General features: G+C 39.0%; 1 protein-coding gene across 4 annotated transcripts in view; it reads left to right on the forward strand.

The window, feature by feature from the left end:
• Positions 1-23,671, forward strand: part of EMB25 (DEAD/DEAH box helicase) — a 404,169-nt gene that overhangs the window by 285,939 nt on the left and 94,559 nt on the right. For all 4 annotated transcript variants that reach the window (XM_089421275.1, XM_089421277.1, XM_089421280.1 and 1 more), the window contains one exon: positions 11,950-12,170. In XM_089421275.1, coding sequence (XP_089277401.1) covers positions 11,950-12,170 — 221 coding nt within the window. The remainder of the gene's footprint in view (positions 1-11,949; positions 12,171-23,671) is intronic.

Consider the following 23,671-nt stretch of genomic DNA (forward strand, 5'->3'; position numbering starts at 1 on the left):
ATAGGGTCTACCCCCCTTAGCCGCAGGAGACATGCTTAAACGGAGGGATCGGGGATTAGAGTGACAACCCCCGATCTGAGCGTTGTCGTGTCAATCTGCGCGACAACACAACCCATATTTGACTCTTCCACACACATATCTAAGAATATGCCTAGCTGCTGCCCAATGCGCCATTTTCGGTTCCACCATGAACTGACTAAGGGTGTTGACAGTGAAGCAGATGTCTAGCCTAGTGTTGACTAGATACATGAGCGACCTAATGAGTTGTCTGTACAAGGTGGGATCCACCTCCTTGTCTCCTGATGCATTTATTTTCTTCTAGTTGGTGATCATGGGCATAGCCATGGGTCGACAATCCTGCATTCTGAATCTCTTCAGAATCTCTGTAGCATATCTTCCTTGCCCAAGGAAGATCTCCCCATTCTTCTGCCAAACCTCCAATCCTAGAAAATAATGCATCAACCCCATACCCTTCATGTCAAATTCTGCTTCAAGATTCTTCTTATAGTCGTTTATGAGCCTAGATGACCCTGTTAGAAACAAGTCATCCACATATAATACCAGAATAAGTGGCTTATTCTCCACCATTAGATAGTAGAGATTAGGATCAACATCACTCTTAATGAATCCCAACTGCTACAAGTAACTGTCAATCCGACCATACGATGCTCTGGGTGCATGCTTGAGCCCATACAGGGCTTTCTTTAACCTACAAACATGAGTTTTCAAGCCTTCGGGTTGTTCTATGTACACCTCTTCTTCTATCACCCTATTCAAGAATGTTGTCTTAACATCCATCTGGTGAATCTCCCATCCCCTTTGAGTTGTTAGGGATATAACGAATCTAATGGAGGTATATCTGGCTATTAGGCTGAAGGTCTCCTCATAGTCTATTCCTTCCTTTTGTGTGTACCCCTTTGCCACGAACCTAGCCTTATACTTTTCTATACTGCCATCTGCAACATAATTGATCTTGTAGATCCACCTTGATCCTACAACTGATATATCCTCTGGTCTAGGTACGACTTCCCAAACATCATTTGTCATGATAGAACTATACTCTTCTACCATGGCATCCACCCAAATTTGGTGTTGTACGACTTCCTAAAAGCTGGAGGGTTCTTCAACCTGTGCTGCCATGGCTTGGTACCTGTCAGAGTATCTACATTGCCTCTTCTTGGTTCTAGGAACTCCAACAAACTCCTCTGCATCCCTCAATGCCTGCTGTACTTCCCTGCTGGTTCTACCACTGGTGGTGGGAGGCTCAATCAAATCCCCCTATTGTTCCTGTTGTTCCATCTACTGAGAACTTTTAGTGTTTACTACTTCTGAGGAAATACTAGTGCAAGTCATTGTGCTCGATCTAGGTGTCTATCCTCCTGCTCGTCCTCCTTGTTGCCCCTGCTGTTGTTGGACTGATGGAACATCTACTAATTGACCTTCTGTTGACATCTCTCGAGATTTCCTGAAAGATCTATCCTCCATGAACTTTACATCCCATCTTACTACAATCTTCCTGTTGCTAGGAATGTAGATTCTGTATGCCTTCAAGGTCTCGCTATATCGTACGAGGTACCCTTTTTCTGCAGTCTGATCCAGTTTACTACGCTTCTCGTCTGGAATGTGACAATATGCCACATTTCCAAATATCCTGAGATGACTCACCTCCAACTTCTTCCCTGTGAAGACACCTTTAGGTGTTTTCTTCCCCAATGCTTTATGAGGAGTTCTATTCTGGATATACACCGTTGTGTTGTAAGCCTCTGCCCATAAGAATCTAGGCAGGTTCTGGTCATACAACATAGCCTTTGCCGCCCCAACAATAGTTCTATTCTTTTGCTCTGCTACTCGATTCTGCTCTTGATTATATGGAGTTGTCCACTCCCTTTTGATGCCCTCCTTTGTGAAGTCTTTGTCCATATACTCTCCACCATTATCTGAATGAAATACCTTTATCTTCTTCCCTATCATGTTCTCTACGAGAGCCTTAAACTCTTTGAACCGATCAAAGATCTCATCCTTGGTCTTTAAGAAATAGATTCAGGTTTTTCTAGAGCGATCATCAATAAAGGTGACGAAGTATTCCTCACCACTAAGAGCTCTTGTGGACATTGGGCCACAAATATCTGAGTGTTTCAATGGCAATACACCTTTCGCTCTATTGTTACTTTTGGAAAAAGCTGCTTTAGCGTACTTCCATAGTATGCAACCTCTGAATACATCATCATGCTTAGTTCTAAGGACTGGAACTCCTATAACAGTTTCTCTGAGCATCGTCAGTGCTCCGTGGTGTAAGTGCCCCATTCGCTTGTGCCACAGTTCATTCAGTTCCTTTTCACCATTATCATTACTGCCTATCAGTGCCATTGGAGATTCTAGCTGCAATCTATACAGTCTATTGCTTCGAGCTCCAATTTGTATCTTCTTCTTCCAGTTTGGATGTTTGTCGTATACTTTCCTTCCAATGAAGTATACATTGTATCCCTTGTCCTGTAACTGGGACATTGAAATCAGATTCATTCCTAACCCGGGCACATGTAGAACATTAGTGGCTCGGATGCTGGTTCCTGCTTCCGTCTGAAATGCTATGGTGCCTCTCCCTACTGGAGTACACTTCGTTCTGTTTCCCATAGTAATCTAGAAGTCCATTTTCTCTTCTTGATAGCTCGAGAAATATTCTCGTACTCCAGTCATATGGGCTGAAGCCTCGCTATCAATATACCAAACATCTATTGACGCTGAACTTGACAAGCATGTGATTTCTTCTTCCAATTTGGAAAATAATTCAGAGACATCTTGATTTTCCATCCTTCTTTGTGCTATTTTTCCTATCGATTTCTGACTCTTTTCTGCCCCATCAATTGCTTCAGAAAAACTGCGTCATTTCCTGTAGACTGCTTTGCGCTAAAGTTTCTGCTGCGCTGGTCCCTCTGCCGCTGACAAATTTCGATATGGAAATCTTACCTCTCTGTTGACTCACTCAGAGAGAGATCTTGCACGAAAATCTTTCCCTTCTGGATTGGATTGCACAATCCTTCTAGGGATTCGATTTGCTGCCTTCGCAATACTTCGACTTCCCTACTTCTCTTCAACATTGGCTCTTTCGGTTTGCACTCTTGCTTAACTCAACTCTGATACCATTTGAAAATTTCTAAATAGAAATCCAACTACAGTGACTGATATTATTTCTTCTACTTATTATTTTAGAAATAAGTTATTCACAGTGTTTCTATAGCAAATATCGAAATAAATTCCACTATAGCCTGCACAGTTAAGATACTGTGGAAATTGAATTCAAGGAAAAATACTAGAACAAGTATAATCACAATGACACAGTTATTTTTGGACAACTATCCTCGAAAAAATCCAATGTGGAAAAACCGGTGCAGCAGATGAGGGCTTCTTTATTGATCTTCAACAAAGATCTTATGTACAAGATACAACCAGTAGAATAGAAGAGGAATTTTTGTGAGAAATTTTACAGATGATATTCTCACGCTTCTGAATAAGATTCTGACTCTGGAGAGGACCTGTTTGTTGAAGTTTCTAAGTCTACCAGTTAGAAACCCTCCATGCACTTTATCTGATTTATTCCTACCTACTTGTTCTGTTACTTAACAAGTTATTTACAATGTAAATACTAAAATAAACACTAGTGCATGCTCAACATATTATAGATCAACAACTGAAGGAAACAGAAACAATCACACGAAATGACACCTTTATTTTTGGACCAACGTCCCCGGAAAAACCCAACGTGGGAAAACTGGTGCAACTATCTGAGGGTTTTCTTATTAAGCAATATCAAAGTACAATCTGGGTGCCAAATCTGGCCTACCCAACAAAGAATTTCCTTGGCAATAATACCTCTCAGTTTGAGACAAATGTCCCAGTTGAAACCTTAGATAAACCTTCTGGCAACTCCTCGCACCTATCTGCCCCAAAAACCCCAGCGCCTGCCTTTCTGGACTGCGTCAACCTTTCTCTGCCCAATGCTGGCCTTGCGTCACCCTGAATAGGTCTACATCAGCTTTCTAGCCCTCTGTGTCACCAACGCTGGCCTTTCTAAAGCATTGCACAGTTCTCGGTTGCCTCTGCGTGGCCCTGCGTGAGCTCTGGCTACTCTCCCGATACTATCTCTGCCTCTGTCTCTCTGTACTCAATGCCACTCAGCTGCAACTTCGATCACTGATTCTATCTCTCTTAACAAACCCCGCTCTAGAGAATAGAATGACTGATCACTCTGGTGTGTTCTCCAAGTGACCCTCAAGCCTCCTCTTATACTTTTCTCGTTGACATATCAACGACCGATATTAAGTCCCTAATCAATAGCTAAGATTAGATCTAGCTTGATCCATGTCTTTTGGACCATTCTAACACAGTTTCATATTAATTCACATTAATATTTTAATTTCCCTAAGTTTAGACTTAGGAACTCCATAAAAAATATTAATTATTTTAATATCTCCTGAATTGTTTAGAATCTGCACAAACCCTTTTTGGGTATTGGAGATCTCATGTCCCCAACCTCTCCACCAAATTTCGTGGCTAGAGCACATCCAATGCTACCCCAAATCAACACTGCTGCCCCCTTTCCGTCTCTCTGTGTTAGCTTCTGCGTAGGGGCTACACAGTCACAACGTCATAGCCTCAGCATTGTCCCTCCTCTGCTCTGCGTCTTCTTTCTGCTCCTGCACTCCTGACTGATGCTAATGCTCTCTCTCCTTCTCACCTGCAATTCTCCCTCTGATTCAATTTCCTCTTGTTGAACTTCGACCAGTGAGAAAATCGATCTTACTTGGGTAACTGAGTATCTTCCTGATGTGTTTTCCAAATGCCCATTGAAGTTCTTCTTATAATCCTTCAGTTGAGTAATCAAATACCCAAATTAGATTCTAGGCAATGGCTCAGATCATATTGATTTGATTCTCGTCGTCTTCGAGAAGTTTCATCGTCAGTTTAATTAATACCCTTTAATTATTTTAATTTCCTAAGTTTAGACTTAGGCCCATTAAAAATAATTAATTATTTTAATAAAATTGTCTCTGGGTAATATTTCTCAAAACGATTTATGGTATTGTGGAATACATGTGTCCAAGCCTCCTTGCAAATTTTGAGGCTTAGAGCACATCCAATGCTACCAAAAATCAACACTTTCTTGGTAGTGCAGATCATAATTGCTTCTAAGGTTTCAACTCTCTCCAAGATGATGTGATCTTCGTCTTTAAAGTCCTTCAAGCTACCTTGCTTTGTAGATAACTTGATGAGGGTCTTTGTGGTCTTTTGATGATGACTAAAGGATCCAAAACTTTTGATGTTGTAGAATGCTTTTTCGATCTAGGGTTTTGTTCTATAATGTAGATCTTGATTTTTAGCTTTGATAACCTTCGACTTGCTTAGATGCCTTTCTTGAAACTCGATTCTTGTGTGTCTACTTGCTTGAATGCCCCTTCTTGACTTCAACACCTTAGCTCTGATTCCATGTTGAGAAATCTAGGGCAAGAATAGTAAAAGATTTCTCTGCTTGATAATTGCTTGTGATAAACTTTTTCTTCTTAGGTTATAGTCTTTCCTTCGTTATGTTATTATTGTGTTCTTTTCATCAAGACAATTACCAATATGCACAATAAAAGATAAGTGACACAATATATAGGCTTGTCAGCTAGGGCCAAAACCTCTCGCCTCTTGAGAGGAAAACCCCATCAAAATTATTCTTCTATATCTTCAATTGATGAGTAACAAGACCATGACAAAGACCCTTGACTCTAGTATCCTCCCAACAACCTTGTCACTAACCTTAATGCTTTGCCTCTTCCCTTTCTCGACTTTCTTCTTGATCTCGAACTGCTTTCGTCGACCCCTTCTAGAAAAACCTGGTCTCTATCCTTCACACTGCTTCTTCTTGGCTTCTCCTAGAGAATCTCAATGTTTATGATCTCACTGAATTCCTATAGAGAATCTCGGTCTCTAGTCTTCATCTCTATCTCGCCACCCAAAACAAATATTCTAGAAGAACCTTTTCTTCGTAGACCCCATAAGAATCCTTCCTTCGCAATCCCCAAAAGTAACTCTCCTTCGCCGACCCTAGAAGAAAGTCTCCTTCGCTATACCCAGAAGAAACCTCCTTTGCTATCCTTCGCACTTTTGCTGCTAGGCTCTCCTTCATACTTCTTCTTGATCGAATAACTTGTCGAGTTGCTTGTCTCTAAGTGAGGCCGATTTTGGCTATATATACACCTTTCCTCATTTCTTTTAGGCTGACATGATCACAAGTAGTTAGGCCGACTTCTAGCAAGTTCTTCCATCGTTGTAGGCCGACTTGAAGAGGATAAGTGACAAGGTCTTGGAGGATACTTTACATAGACAATTTTGACCGTTTACAAACTGTAACATGACTTCATTACATGACAATGACTCTACCCTTTTATGACTAGATGACAAATAATTCCTAAAAACTCTCAATGGGAGCCTTGACTCAAAAATAAAATCCCTTGCTTGTGAACGGTGAAACCCATGAAGCAAGCAATACAATAATTTTATTTTTCCTCTTTACATCTCATTACATAAAATCATAATTACATGTGATTATGAAGACCGATCCAAGTTGCACTTTTCAACATGTACAATCAAATACATATATATAGAAGCATGAAGTTAACTATATCAGAACCATACAATAATGGAAGAATTAGACTTTAGATATCAAATACCTAAACTTAGTTAGGTTCATAATCAACAAGAGACACATACTTCTATACTTCAACTTCTTCAAGGGTTTTGTCATAAACCCTAGACTTCATCATCAAGACTCTTTACAACTCATTCAAGATATCAGTCTTCATTATATCTAGGGCCTCAATTTTTTCTTTTAGAGATATGACAAACACTTTTAGACATATTGCGAACCCTAGAAGCAACTCAAACAAGTACAATTCAACAATGCATCTAACAACTTTCAGAATTCATATGTTAGACTTCTACTAGAATTTAATGCAAACCCTAGATTCCATCTTTAAGAAAAAAGTCTTAGATATCAATGATCAAAACCAGTTATAACACAATCTAAGGTTTCAACAGCATGACCAACTTCTACTAGGATTTGTTGTAAACCTTAGATTTTATCATCATAATGGAAACACTATCACCATATCCTAGAATATCAAACTTCTACTAGGGCTTAGTTACAAACCCTAGAATTTACATACTATGTGCATCAACAATTTGGTTAGCACATATGCATATCTAGGATTTCATAATCATGCACAAGCATATCAATATCCATTAGGTAAGCCCAAGACACAAATATCAATACATTTAAAGTTAGATATATAACAATCTTGATTAGGCTAGGGTTTTGATCAGACAAACAAACATACACCTATGGTTTCATTCCTCTCGATACATAAGGGTTTTACTCATAAACCCTAATTTACCAAAGCCTCAAGGTCTAGGAGTACACAACCCTAAAGGACTAGGGTTTCCATAGCAATACTAAAACTTCAGTTATGATATTACCATCGAAACCCCAAACATCAAAAGAATAGAATTTTCTAGATTTTATTAGTAACCCTAAGTAGGCTAGGATTTTTCACATTAGCATTGACATACCCTAACGTTAGGGTTTTACGTAGAACCTTTTAGGGTTCCAGAAACATGATGATTTTAATGAGGGTAGATTCAATCTAATGATTAATCTCCCAAATAAGATTCTTTAAGATTCAAAAGTCCTAGACATAATACTTATTAGTAATATAAAGCAGATTTATTTGAATGAATGAATATACCTTTATCACGAAGAGAACACGACTTATGGTCTAAAACATACCTTTAAGTTGTTTTCTAAACAAACCTTATAGGACATCAATAGAACTTCTATCATGCTTTGTCTTGTGAGATCTTCTCCATAGCCCTTGAGCATATCAACAAGTTTTTCCTAAACAAGGAAAATATGAAAAGAAATGTTATTAGCATCTAATACAAACACATTTAGATAGGAAAAGGAAAACAAAATATAAAAGATAATACAAGGAGTAAGATACTTATCTTTGGAAAATGGTGAGGGCTCCCTCTTAATCCAATCTCGAGGGATACCTATAACTTTAACAAAACAATTCAAAAATGTTTTTCCAAAGCATGTTAAACCTATAAGTACTAAAAATCAAAATACAAAACAATTCAAAAACTTATAGTAGAGGGACTTAGTAGTATAAGTCTTTTATTTCCGATTCTTCGGTCATGTTCTTCTTTGGAGATCCTTCTTCGACAATATTTGCTTGATCCCTATTTCTCTTTCTATATCTCGGATTCTCAGGACAATCGCTTCATAAAAACAATGCACAAAGAGAAGACAAGATTTATCCTGGGAAAACCCACCAAGGGAAAAAAGCCCAACAACCTTTTCAATAGAGAAATTCTTCTGTTCAACAAGAGACACAACTAGATCTATGGTCAAATGTGGTCAACCCCTCCAAGTCAAGCCTCCCAATTTAATCCAGAATTTCGCTTTGCTTGATCTAACCTAGAATTCTGGCCCCTGCCACTGCCCAAAATTTCAGTACCCAACAATAGAACTGCCCAGAAATATGCTAATGGCAGAGAGAGAGACTATCCAAACGTGCGAGCTAGAAGAGAGACATAGGAGAGATGATTTCGTCCTTATTTTTCATCCTCTTAGTCCTGCTTGTCCTTTGCTTGCTTGCCCAAAAACTTGCTTGATAGAGAGATGCGAATTGGTGGTGGAGAAATAAGGTCGAGCTGCCTTTATATAGTGATTTGCTTGGTCAAAAATTCAGTTTTTCTTCTTTTAAAAGTCGCAATGGGACTTTGACTCATAATAAATTTTCTTTTGACTCTAGCATTTAAAACATGCTTTTATTATAATCAATACAAGTACATCAAGTGGCCAAATATAGATTATGAAGATCGACCATATTTACAAATTCAACACTAGGGTGATGTCCTCATGCTAATGTATCATGTTATCAAGGTAGAAAGTGCCAAATAAGTGCCAAATCCTCTCCAAAGGGGTCCCATGTCATCATGATCATCCATTGTCATCAAGATAAGTGAAATGTCCATGAAGAAGGTGCAATGCGAACATGGGGTTGTCATGTCATTTCAGGGGCAAAGCATACTCACAAGGAAACACCCTAGATCATAATGTTAACATCCAGGTTCTTGATGCTAGAGGAGGGTCTCAAAATCCATGCCAAGTCATCATCATATGAAACACTTCTCAAATGGTGTCCAATGTCTTCAATGCAATGTTTTAAAACTCCGACTCTGACTCCGACTCGGTCGATGGTCGACTTCGACTCTGACTCTGACTCGGTATCGACTCGGCCGGCTTGATTTCAATGACTCGGTCGTTGTAAAAAATACATTAAATATTTATTTTTTATAAAAACACAATTTTAAAGATGTTCAGTCATGTTTCCAAACACACTGCATTGGAATATAGATAGAAGACAACATATGATCAAAGTAGGCTCATGAATATATCCATTATATCAAAATGGCACCCAGTGCACTGTCCAATACATACACGATGATGATATAGAGATCAAAACAAAAATACATAACCAAGGAGGCTATAAATGGCCTTTACAACAAAAGTCTGTGACCAGTACTACTGGCTACTGCTAGAGTTGCCAACATCCTCTAGCTCAGTGTTACTTGGGAGCGGGAGCGAAAGCGGGGAGCGAGAGCGAATACGGGAGCAAGGGTGACATTTCCAGAAGCTCCCGGTTTGGGAGCGAATCCTGGAGGAATTCGACAACCAATGTCACTAACATCAAGGTACATAGAGGGATTGGTGCTCTTGATTAAGTACGAGTTCCATACCCTAATACATGACAAAATTCAATGGAAACATTGCAATCCCCCAATCTTGAAATCCTGAAAAATTGATAAGTCAGAGGGGAATGGACCCCAAAGACCAAAAAACCAATTAATAAAACCATTTGGAGTCCCCCACTCTAAGAAAAAACATAAAAAAATGGAAAAAAAATTGCGTTTCTGGGGGTTCACTGGCCGCTTTCCTTGACCCGGTCAGGTTGATACGGACTCGGCCGAGCAGGTCGAGTTAATACTGAGCCGGCCGAGTCATGCAATGACTCGACCGGCTCAGTATTAACTCGGCTGGCCGAACCGATTCAACCACCGAGTTGAAATTTTTTTGGCCGAGTCGGTTCCGAGCCGGCCGGGTTAAAAAACATTGCTTCTATGAAGTGCCCTACATCATCTAGGAAGGTGGACAACATCAATTATGATGTACCGGGAAGCATCTTCATCATCCCTCACAGGATCTTGCCTGCTCCTAGAATACTATCTAGGACATATTCAAGTAATCAAGTTAGATCAACATCATGGGTTCAGGAAACGTGGGAGCATCGAGGTGGACCATGTTTAATGTCAAAGCCATCAAAGTACTTCACTCTAGGTACCATGTTCAAATGTCTTACTAGCTTATGATTGTATACAAGTTTCCAAGCTTAGGTATGGGAGGGTTATCATAGGTCGCTATCAGGTGCTTCCAACCCTAAGGGGAGTTCCTAGGTCGACCCTTTCAAATGATAACTGCAAGTGATAGGTGTTGTGGTCTGGGGTTTACTTAATGAAGGGTCTCATAGTCTTATGCTAGGTTATGTAAAATCACTATCCATGAGCACTTATGTAGAGGGAGCACTTAGCTGCTTGAGTAACCTTCCCTTGCTTTTGTTTTTCCAAACCCCTTGATTAGCCTTTTTCTGGTTTATTCATGGTCCCCTTTTATGGGTCAACTGGTTCAGTCACCAGTGTGGTTCTGATAACATTGGTACATATTTAGAATGTAAATATTATTGGAAGCGCCATGCAACACTTGGACACTGCTTCTAAATACGACTTGCCCAAATAAGGAAAATAAGTTGATAAAACAGAAAAACAAACAGGGAAAGCACAAAGATGGAAAACTACAAACTAAACGGAAGAAATCTTACTGCACATTCCCATCATGGTAGTCGAATCTCTGCTACATCCTGAGCCAACAATGTACTCTAGTAACAATGAAGGTCAACAAGAAGCTTATAGGTTGGAAATGTGAATTGTGTCTCTGTGCTCTTTGATGCCAGATTGCATGCATTATCCTAGGGCTGAAAGTCAAATAGAAAAAAATAGTTGATTACTTCTGTGCTCTTTGATGCCAGATTGCATGTATTATCCTAGGGCTGAAAGTCAAATAGAAAAAAATAGCTGATTACTTTTTACTCTCCACTAGTTAGAGTGTAGTTACTCGTGTGCAGTTACAAAGGAGCTTGTAGACATGTTGGCCAATCCACAATATTACTAAGATTAGTAGGTGGTTCCCATCATTGTTGTAATTAGGTCTAGTAATCGGTGTCATATATTGTAGACATTAAGGTTGTCTTGACATAAGAAGATGGTAACTATGGTACATGATGGAATGAAGATAGTGATATAAAATATGACGGTTGAATCTGGGATCAAATATTCCTGATAATCTGGTTATATATAAACAGTTTTCCTTATGAGTAAATATACTAGAATAGAAATTGTGAAAATTCTGAGTAATTGCAGCTACTTTCCTTGTAGTAAAAGAAGCAACAGGGTTAAGCTAAATTACAGTGTAAAGGTGCAAGTGTTTCATAATTATGTTAATCACCATGAAAAATTATTGCCTCAATTAGAGCAAATATGGAGCATTCTGATAGTCACTTTTATCATGGATGTTGACCCGAATCATTGGGATGGATTTATTTCATTTCCTCTGCCTCTGTGTTGAACTATATCTGCAAATATCATTAGAAATGTATGTGTTCGTTTCCATAAACATAAATATGAGTATTAAACACTAGATATGTTTAGATCTTAAATCAATTTGCATCTTAATTTGTATCAGATTAATATATAATACAATTTTCATTTACTCACATATTGCAAGTAATACAGGCTGGAAAAGTTCTACATGAAGCAGGGGCATTAGATGTAAATACACAACACTTATTTCCGTTGGGACAAACAGCATCAAGAATTCGTGGAGCAAATGAGCTTTGGTTGGCAATGGCTATCAGAAACAAGATTTTAGTTGGTTTGAAGCCAGCTCAGCTTGCTGCAGTTTGTGGAAGCCTTGTCTCAGAAGGGATAAAAGTCCGTCCTGGAAACAGTAACAGGTATAGTTTGAAAATGTATTTATAATCCTGAACTAGTTTCAAATCTGTTATGTATTGGTCAATAAGAAAGATGACTTTTAATTTGACCCTAAATATGGATGAGCGATTTCTAAACGAGGTGAAGGCCTATCTTTATAAGGAAGCTTTCTGAAGGCTGATGCTACAGTAAATGTATTATTCTGAAATTAAATTAATCTAGTCATCTTTCATAAGAGCCACAGAGAAATTCACATTTCCTTTTTAAGAGGACAGAGATAAGCTCTGTGTAGTCAGTACATGCCAGTTAGCAGTAACTTAGTGCCAACATGCCAACGAGATCTGCAGATAATGTGTTTTTGTTTGACGAAATACTTCAGTTAGCAGCAAATCTGAATCTACTTCACCTACTTGATTTTAATATATATTCATCAAGTTATTCTTTGAATACTAAAGCAAATTACTTCTGCAACCTACACTACTTTAATATTTGATTACATGAAACATAAAATTGAACAAAGAACAAGACACATAGGACACTGTTATTTTTGGACAAAATAGTCCCCGGATTGTATTTGATTAAAATAATTAATATTTTTAACGCCGTTCCTAAGTCTAAATTTAGGAAAATTAAAATATTAATGGGTATTAATGAAAATATGGGTGAGAAGCTTCTAAGAGACGAGGATCAAATCTAATTTAATCTTAATAGTTGATTAGAGATTAGATCACAACTGTTGATTTCTCAACGGGAAAAGTATAAAAGGAGGTGTTGTCGCACAGATTGACACGACAACGCTCAGACCGGGGGCTGTCACTTTGATCCCCGATCCTTCCGTTTAAGCTTGTTTCCCGCGGCTAAGGGGGGATCGGGGATTAGAGTGACAACCCCTGGTCTGAGCGTTGTCGTGTCAATCTGTGCGACAACATTTTTTGGCGCCGTTGCCGGGGACAGAGTTTTTCTGTTCCTGGCATTTCAACGACATTCATCTTCTCGATATTCATCTTCTCATCTTTCTCATCTCTCATTTGAGCTGGCAGATTCAACATTTTTTTGGCATCATTTGGATCTCTTTCATCACCTTATCTTTCGTCATATCAGCAACTTCTCTTTGATTTGTTTCTTGTTTGGGTGGCGACTCCATTTTCTTATTTTTCCCAGACAAGAAGCCTCCCTCATATCTACTTGTTGGTTGCTTTTTGGATCTTAGAATTAGATTCATTGTTCAAGTGGCGACTCCACTTCTTTCATCTCTTAATTTTCTTGAGCAAAAATCTCTTTCTATCATCCATTTGATCCCTTATTATTCATCATGGATTATTCATTTAAACCATGTCATTTTACTGACCGTCTCCATGATTTTCCGGAGGATGCCATTTCCAAATTACCTGTGTTCTCGGGTGGTGATTCAATCGCTGTTAGAAGGCATCTAGGCTTGTTTACTCGCATAATGATCATATATTGTAGACCCCCTCAGTTTAATCATGAAGATATCAAGATGCGTCTTTTTGTCTTTTCTTTAGAGGGTGATGCTTTGAATTGGTTTAACAATTTTCCTAAGGATTCTTTCACTTCTTTACAAGACATTGTCAATGCTTTTAAAGATAGATATGGTAATCCAAACAGCTTGCCTTCTGCCCCTAAAATTGTGCAACAGAATGAAAGTAATTTGATAAAAGGTCCAGCTGTCGGTGAAAGATTCCAAGACGATTCTTCATATCAGAATGTGTCATCCACCTGTACTATTTCAGATCAAGTCCATGATAGTGGAAAAGCAAGGACAAATGACAACAAAAAGGAGGATCAAAAGCAAATTATACAAGAACTAATGATGCTGGGAAAAAATATGGAGATTAATCAAACTAATTACGTCAATGATGTGAGAACTTTATGTACCCACCTTGAAAAACGTAATAGGGAGATGGAGATCATGCAAAATCAGCATGCTAAAGAAATTGAGGCCATAAAGACTAATCATGACACAGAAATTAGTTTCATGCAAAGAAAAATGTCAGGCTTAGAGGAAAATATGGCGACCATGAAAGCTGATCATGATAGGGAAATTAATTCTATGCAAAACAAGTTATTAACTATGGATGAAGAAATGACTATCATGACGTTTGATCATAATAATCAGTTGGCCATCATGAAAGCAAATCATAAAGAAGAAATAAACTCCATGCAGCATTGCTTGATGAACATAAAGGAAAAGAACGGCAAAGTAATAAAGGATATGGAAGAAGACCATGCCAGGCAAATCAGTGTTATAAAGGTTGAACACTCTAGTCAGATAAATGCCATTAAAATACAGGTTCAAAAGCTTCAACAATGGTCAGAGGATGAGAGAAACCAGGGGACATCAACAGATCATGAGCCTTCTCATTTGTTACAACAAGTTCCATCTTATTATGAGGAGGTCATTGGTTCGATTGAAAGATGGTTAATTGAAGGTGATCCAGATAGACTTAAAAATCAGATGCAGGATAAAGAAAGACATATCACGCATATCTTACATACTTCATCTGATAGTTTTGAAACAGAAAGTTCCATGTCATCAGTAATACAACCTGCCTCAAAGAAAAGGCGCAAGAGAAAGAAAATGAGAAGAAGATTTGATGCATCAGACGGCTGCGAGCAGCTTGATTTTTGGATAGAAAAAAGTCCTACCATATGCAAACTTGGACATGGCACATCCGACAAGCAGCCGATAGATTTGCCTGAAAGCAGGCAAATGCTCAGTATACACTATATTGAACACATTTGATGCCATGGGGCATCCTTTGTATTGTATTTCTAACCCTACTCCTTGTTTTTTCCGCATTTTTATTTCTGTTTTAGGATTAGATTTACTTTTCTAGATAGTTAATAAATGAAGAGCTTTTATCTTTCCTGTGCTTAATGTATATGATGATTTTTGGATGGACGCTACTTATTTTTGTGTTGTATGGATGCAGATTCTGGATTCTCACATTCCTACAGAGCAGCAACGTGTCCCCAAGTAGAGCCAGATGTTGACCACTACCAGTCAACTACCCATGCAGTACACCCCCTTCTCTTTTGCAAAAAGGGGCAGCGCTTGATCGACATGTCCGTGCCATTCAACAGTCATCAACAAGCTTTAATTGTAAACCCAGTCTGCATGTATGAATTGTAAATAATCTTAGCAGATATGAGTCGTGTATGTAAATTGCCTAGGTGGACCTAACTTTCTAATGGTAATCTACGTCCCGGAAGGTTTTTCGTCTCACCGATCCATGATCGACAGAGTTTTCCTTCAACCTGACCCCAAAGCCGGGATGGATTTTGTCATTAGAATTTTATGAGAATCCTAGTGTGTTAATCTGCTAGATTATAGTTGTGTCGCAGAACTGGGAGGTTTATGAGGGTCTATGATAAAGGGGTTTTCCCCCTTAAGATGTAAATTGTAAAAGTCATGATGTAAAGTGTCTTGAGGGTTGGAAAATGTTTTAAATCCCCTCATGAGTCCTAAGTCCTAGGTCCTAGGAGATTTTTCCAAAGGCTAAGTTTAAGGATCCATTTTAAAATGAATTAAAAAATTAAATAAATAAATATAATAATAAAAAAATAAAAAATAATAATAATAAAATAAAAATAAAAATAATAAAAAATAAAAAATTATAAAATAAAGCAAAAGCCCTAAAATAATAAAATAATAATTTTTGAGTGAATGCATGTAAAATATCATTTTTTAATAAATCGACGGATGAGATTAAGAGATATCTTGATTCTCATCAGCGGTCGAGATCATTTCGACATGGATCACTCGAACTAGCTGTTGGGATCTTTTCCTTTAAATAGGGTGCTAGGGGTCAGTTGAGATCAAATTGGATTTGTGAGTCTTGTGCTGAAGAAGCTCTCTTGTAGTTCATTTTTTCTTGTGCAATAAAGAAGACTTTGGGGTTAAAAATCTTGCTGGTGTTACTCTTCTGAAAATGCTGTAAGATTGTTCTATTTGTTCTGCATAATTTTATTTTCAGCCATTAATGATAGCTTAATGAAGATTGATCTAAGCACAGGTATCTTGTCTGATCTTTGGGGTTTGAATGATAGTTTAGATTCTAAAATATATTGGCAGGTATCTCCATTGATCAGGGTTTTACTATTGTTTTCTCCTTCTATGTTGATGGTTGATTTTGAGCTGTGCAGGAAATCCTTTTTTCAGATTACCGGGCATTAGGGGAAGTTCTTGGCTGAACCAGCCAACTCTCGGGTTGTGTTTTCTGAAAGAGCCCAGCTAGTTCTTGATCTCAGGCTTATCATTCGAAATAATTTTCTTATGAACGCATGCAGGGTTTTCTGAAGCATTTTACATTTAAATTAAATTCTGATAACATTACTGTGATTATCGATAAATATGGCTACTAAAGAGCCTTAGATCTATAAATACTGTAATTCTTTTGCTGGAGCTAGGGTTTTGATTTTGTTTACTGCAATTTTTTTTGTGATTTTAGGATAGTTTTGAAGGGTTTTACTTTAAAATTTTGTGTATATCTGCCGGGTTTTGTTTCGCTATCTTGCAGGTTACAGACCTGAGACAAGACCTAGAGTTTTCTCGGTCCTCTGGGTTCTGCGTTGATTGATTGATCATCTACTTGGCTGGCCGTGGAAGCATCAAGGCCCAGAAATCACGTATAGAAGGAAGCATATTTTCGTTTCAAGGGTTCTGGCTGTCCTGTCACCCAAGTGAAAGCATCCTATCTGCTAAAAATATGTGCGTTTCCCCCTACGCCGTGGCTTTATAGCCGTCAAGAGAAAACTGCAAAGTACACGTGTGGCTGATTTTTTACATACGCAAGTGAAGAATGGCAATGACTGAGAACCTTTTTCAACTTAAAACGTTCCATCTCTAGTGAATTTGTGCATTGACTGCATAAAGGAAAACGCAGTTACTGTATCCAGCACTAAAAGCTTCAAGTGAAACTGCGGATTAACCAGTTCTATTGGGATCAAGCTATCAAAATACCCACGCGTCTTGTTAAATCTCTGTCGTTTTGGTTGCTGGTTTCAAGCAATAGCGTAAAGTTCTGACATAGTGGACGGTTTCGGCGTGGGCATCAACAAAAATTTGTTGCTGCACAAATTTTATTCACGCAGGCATAGCGTGTGAAAACGTCAGAGAACGCAGCCTTTTGGGTACCCTTCAATGTATCCTGCGCCAGGCAGCAAATCATATCCAAATCGAAACCATTCAACGTAGGATTGCTCAGGTAATTTCTTGAATCTATTGCGTTTTATCGGTAAGCTTCAATCTTTTTTTTTCCTTTCCTTGCAGCCGTCACCTTCTCCCACAGCGAAAATTCTTTTTTTTTTCGTATTCAGTCTCTGAGCCGGTTTATGATTCTCCGCCGTCATGTAACATTTCATTGACGTATTTTGCAGTGGTTACGTTTTGGTTTGTTTTAGATTAGGGTTTAGTTCTAATTTCGATTTCCTTAGGTTTTTCTTTTATGAACTCATAAAAAACAAAAAAAATCGGATAATTGTTTGTATTAGTTTAGTTTTTATTAACTTTTTTAAAGTTTTAAGTTTAGTTTTAAAATTTTAAATTTGTGGCAAATTTTGGTTTGTATATAAAATAGATTTAATTTTAGTAGACTTTGGTAATTTTGAGTTTTGTTTATTTTATCTTTTAGTTTAGCATTTTTTTTTTTAATTTTTTTTTTATTTTAATTTAGTTTAAAAAAAAATTTGAAAAGGTATAAAAAATATTTTGGAATTTTCTTTTGCCGGATTCAGTTATTTTTGGGAAATTATCACGTTATATATTTTATGTTGGGATTGGAATTTTTCGATTTTGCATACAAGTGACCAACTTAAGGATTTAGCTGCATAAAGGAGATATCTGGTTAATGATTTATGATTTGCATGATTGTTTAAAGCATCTATTGAAAATTTTCTTAAATTACTGGATATTGCAAGAACGTTGTTGTTTCAACTGATATCTTGCGTTGTTCTAGCTTTCTTGATAAATGCTTGCTCTGCATGGTTTATATTGTTGCAGCATCTGATAGTTAAACGATTAAATATTTACTCCACAAGGCACTGGTCTTTTAACTTCTAAATCCATTTAGTGCTTATCATATCGTGTCTCCCAACCAACTGGTCGACAGTTGGTCTTCGTCATATCATAGGGTCTACCCCCCTTAGCCGCGGGAGACAGGCTTAAACGGAGAGATCGGGGATCAGGGTGACAGCCCCCAGTCTGAGCGTTGTCGTGCCAATCTGTGCGACAACAGGAGGCTTGGGGTTAGTTGGAGAAAGCACACAGAGAGAGCAACACTTGAGCTAATTCGAAATTCTGGGGCGTGGTTTGCTGAGAATTTCAGAGTGAGTTTCTAGTGCAGAGGGGCAGTTCAGCAAAGGGACTTCAGTCGAAGGCCGAGAATACATAGCAGAGAGGCAAAGCAACACCAGTGAGAGACAACACAACTCTAGAAAGGGTGACACAAAGGCTAGAGGAGATGACGCAATCACTTAGAGGCAATGCTAGGGTTTTTGTGAGGCAAATCGGGCATCTGTTCAGCAAATCAATTTCTGAGCCAGTAAGGCTCATTGGGAGGGTGACGCAGCTCCTAGAGGAGGTGATGGAGTTTTAGTGCAAAGCTGGGAGCAACCATCGCTGCACAACACTAGGGACAAGCAGTCACTTGTGGGGTTTGTTCATCTAGTTGCTTGATTCGCCAAAATATCTGTCTTCGGTTAGAGGTACTTCTGTCAGGTTTATTCTCTGTTGGGTGAGCCAAATTTGGCACCCTAGTTGTATTGAAAAATCTGCTCAATAATAAAACCCTCATATCTTGCTGCACCAGTTTTCTCGCATTGGGTTTTTCTAGGGACGTTTAGTCCAAAAATAAGTGTGTCCTTTGTGTGTTTGCCTTATTTATTTTTTAGTACTTGATCTGTATAGTGGTGTAGGCTGCAGTGTATTTGCATTAATATTTTCTGAATATTTCTGAAAATAACTTGTTAAATTGAAGAATACAAGTAGGTAATGCAAATCAGTTTACTGCAGTAGGATTTCTAGTTTGTTAGATTTAGAAATTTTCACACCCATGACACTACCACTACCACTGCTGCATTTGTACTATAACTCCCTCTCAAATGTTGCATCTGCTATGCTGTTAGCACTGCCACTGCTAACAATGTATTCGTACTACAACTTAGTTGCTAAGAGAAGCAACTGAAAAACATCCAAAATTAACTAAACTTAACTGTGTTCAGCATAATACCATGAATGTTGGAATCTAATTGCTCTAGTCTCTGACACTCTGAATCTTCTGCGCTGCTGCTGACTCTGCATTGTGCCTACTGCATCGCTACCAACCTTGCTCTATGTTGGTTATTGTTTGGTCTTCGGCTACTGCATCTGTCTCTCCAAACAATCCACTGCATCATCTGACACTAAGTCCATCTTCCTACTGCTGAATGTCGGGCTCCCGTAACAAGGAATTGATCCAAGAGGTGAACTCCTCAAGGATCTTGCCTGCATGTAGTCCTCCTGACTACAACTCAATATTGCCCCATTTCCCTCCTGGAGATGTGTGGGCACTCATGGCAAACTCCTCATCGTCAATCTTTGCTAGAGTAGCCTTAGGATCATGTTTCTCATCCTTATCCTTTTGCTTCAAAGGACATCTGAAACATTTCACCTTCGAAGTTTCCTTCTTTCACTTCTGCTTTTGTTGTCCCTTTGATGCTAGAGCTGCGTTCTCCTCCTCTTCCTTGGTCTTCGTGCCACTCCTATTGCTGCCATGGAGGTTGACCTTAATTAGGTCCCTCCTTAATTCTTCCTGTTGAAGAGCTACCCACATCTCCTCCCATGAAGGTAGTCTTTCCTTGCCCAATATACTTTGGACGATGACTTGCCATTCATCCGAGACTCCATTCAGGGCCGTCCTTACAATCATGGTAGACTGAGAAGTAGACCCCACTGCAACAAGCTGGTCTATGGTGTCCTGAAGACATTGAAGATAGGAGTTAACTCTTTCTACCTTCTGCATCAATGTTCGCTACAAATTTTGTTCTAGGTACATCTTCCGCTGTTCGGAAGAGCCTTCATACAGTGAAGACAAAGCTTCCCACATCTCTCGGGCTATATCCTTGCCTTGCAAGTGTGAGACCACATTATCTCGAACTCCATCGAGTATGAACCTCTTCGCCTTCCCCTGCTCGGCTTTGTACTTCTTCTTTTGATTATTGTTAGCAAGAACATCCACAACACTCTTGACTTAGGCTTAGAGATCGTACTCCTCCAGAACAACTAAGATTTTAGTCTTCCATATGACATAGTTGGAGGCTCCTTCCAACCTGTCCTAATCTATGAGCCCATGCGATGCCATCTCACCCAACTATCGAATTGACTCCTCTAATCGCTGCTCAACTACCTAGCAAGTGAGAAATTCGAACTTTTTGGCAAAAAGTTCTTTGAGGAGAAAATTACCCTTCTACGCGTCTTCGCTCCTTTTCTGACGGATTTCTGCCCCGACAGAAATTGCACCCTTCAAGCACTGCGTTGAGGCTCTGTGTCACTCCCTCTGCCTTTGCAAACTCACGAACTGGAAATCGTACCTCTGTCGACTCTCTCAGAGAGAGATTTCCTTGGAATCTCTGCTTCCCGGCAAGGATTGAACAATCCCTTCAAGGGGATTCGAATTTCTGCCAAATACAACTATTGGCCTCTTTGCTCAGCATTGGATTTTCTCTTCCTCTTTCAAAATGAATGCTCCGATACTATGTGAAAATTCCTAATCCTCAAGGAACCCCTACTGCAACAAATCTGAATCTATTTCACCTTCTTGATTTTAATATACATTCATCAAGTTATTCTTTGAATACTAAAGCAAATTACTTCTGCAGCCTACACTACTTTAATATTTGATTACATGAAACAGAAAACTGAGCAAAGAACAAGATACATAGGACAATTATTTTTGGACAAAATAGTCCCTATAAAAACCCAATGCAGGATAATCGGTGCAATAGCTCTGAGGGTTTTCTATTATTAAGCAATAATTTTGAATACAAATGCTGGTTACCCTCCCAAAAACTAGTGATAGAGAAAATACAATGGTGGAAAACCTGAGTGAGTTTTACCTCATTTCACCCGCAGATTCCGGCTGATTCGGCATCAAAACTGGCTAACCCCGGCTATCTCTACGTTGATCCTGCATAGGCCTTGCGTCAGCCTTACAGGCTCTGTGTCAGCTCTGTGCTGTCTCCTCTGCCTTCTGCATCAACCTTCCTGGCTATTCCAGAAGTTCCCCAACAGTTCTGGATTTTTGTGTGGAGGGCAGCTTCTACTTCTGTGTTGGCCCTTCTAGCTCTGCGTCAGGCCTGCGTGGGCCTAGTTTGGCCTATTGTCAGTCCTCTTAGCTACTACGCTGCCTCCAGTAGCTTCTCTCCGCCTCTCTGTCAATACTCCCGAACTGTCCTTACCCCTTTGCTGCAACTGATGACTCAATTCGAATTCTCAGCTTCCTAGCCCTAGAAATCGAACTCCAGATCAATTTGTTCTCTCCATGTGTGTTTCTAAATGAACCCCAGACCTCCTTCTTATACTTTTCTGGTTGAGACTTCAACGACTGAGATTAAGTCTCTAATCAACAACTAAGATTAAAACATGACTTGATCTACCTTCTAGATCATTCTCACCCATATTTTGATTAATACCTGTTAATATTTTAATTTTCCTAAGTTTAGACTTAGGAACCTGCTTAAAAATATTAATTATTTTAATAAAATACAATCTGAGTGGAATTTCACGAAATGGTTTCTGGGTTCTTTATAACTCATGTGCTTTAGCCTCTCCACTAATTTTCATGGCTAGAGCACATCCGATGCTACCAAAAACTAACAAGAAGGTCATACTGAGCTGAAGGTGAAATATGTTTTGCATCTTTACCAAGTGAATAAGATTTAGCAATGACTTTTACAAGCATAAACCTTTACAATATATATATATATATATATATATATATATATATATATATATATCGCGAAGCTTTCCATAGTCGTTGCCTTCTTGCTTGTCCCAGCTTGATTGACTTGTAGTCTTCTCCCTTTACTTTGGTTAGGTGGCATCCATCTTTCACCACTTTTTGCCAGCTTTTCATGAGTCTCCTCCTCTTTCCATCTCTTTATCAGTCCCTTAGGATCTTGCTTAATGTGTTGGTCCTTGTCATCCTACAACCTTTGTGCTACGTGGAGCAACTCAGATCTGCCTTTGTTGATTGTTCTTACACCATCTTTCCTCTTCACTGGTGCATTTATTTTTCCTTCAAAGCTCCAAATTCAAAATGAGGGGACTATTACCCCCACTTCTAGAGTAACTAGAGGAAATTTTTCTTCATGGCCCACGTCATAGACAATGGTCACTGTTGTCTCCCAGATTGTATAGGCACCGTGACAACAACTCAGGGCGAGGGTTGTCACTAATCCTCGCCCACTCCGTTCTAGCTGTCTCCCACTAATAGGCTATGGGGGGTAGTCCCTATGGAACGAGGTGAAGGAAAACAAGTTGAGAACCAACTTGTTTGGGAGACACGGATGAATGACCTAGTTACTTGGTTAAATTTAGCAAGATTAATGATTAGATTAGATTTTAAGTATGAGACCAGTGCCTTAATGGAGTCACAATTCTTGCTTATGATAAATTAAAACCAAGTGACTAGATGGACACCCGCTGCTTGAATGATTAACTAACCTATATGATGTGCAAGTCCTAGGACCTATGTGAGGTGCAGTGATCTTGGTTAATTTTACTTATATGCCTAATCTAAATATGGCCTTCCTTTAACTATTTTGAAGTTGGGCTCCAAGGTAGGTTGTGGGAAGGAGGCCAACAAGAAACAGGCTAGAGCTTGATTAACGATACCTTCTGTTGTGCTCCTATCATCTGATGCCTTAGGCGTTGTAGAGACTGTGGCTCTGATGACTGCAAGGCTAAGAAACCAGATTCATCGCAAACCCTCTTCGTGTCCTGAATCGGGCGGATCGGACACAATTCGGTGGGACACGTGTCCGCCGATCGTGTCCGAGGACTGATTCCATTATGTCCCGATTTTGGGACACGTGTCCCCTTGATTGGCGTGTCGTGCAACCCATAAAGGGCGGTTTTGGGCCATTTCACCCTCACTTTTCACTATCTCTCTTGTTGTGGGTTTGTGGGAGCGAATAGAAAAGGGTTTGGGAGCATTTTGGAGGCGATTCAAGCAACAAGTAAGTGCATTTTGTTTCTTTTTTTCTTGCATTTTTATACAACAGTTTGCATGTGCATTTTTTTACAAGTTTATGCATTTTTTCTTTATTTTTTATAGCATTCATGGCTCAATCAAGGGCAAAGGAAGGGGAAGAATGTCCCCATTCGAGATGCCCCTACTATTCCAATTTCATCAGGGTTTGCAAGTGTTCTCTCTATTGGAAGTGAGGCTGCAACAACAACTTCAAATGATGAAGGAAGACTTAATTTAGAAAAATAGCAGGCTCAAGATAACAAATATCCCTT

Source organism: Pinus tabuliformis, chromosome 6 (assembly GCF_031772625.1).
Source record: "Pinus tabuliformis cultivar Carrire ecotype Pingquan chromosome 6, CPIR1, whole genome shotgun sequence".
NCBI classification, from domain to species: Eukaryota; Viridiplantae; Streptophyta; class Pinopsida; order Pinales; family Pinaceae; genus Pinus; species Pinus tabuliformis.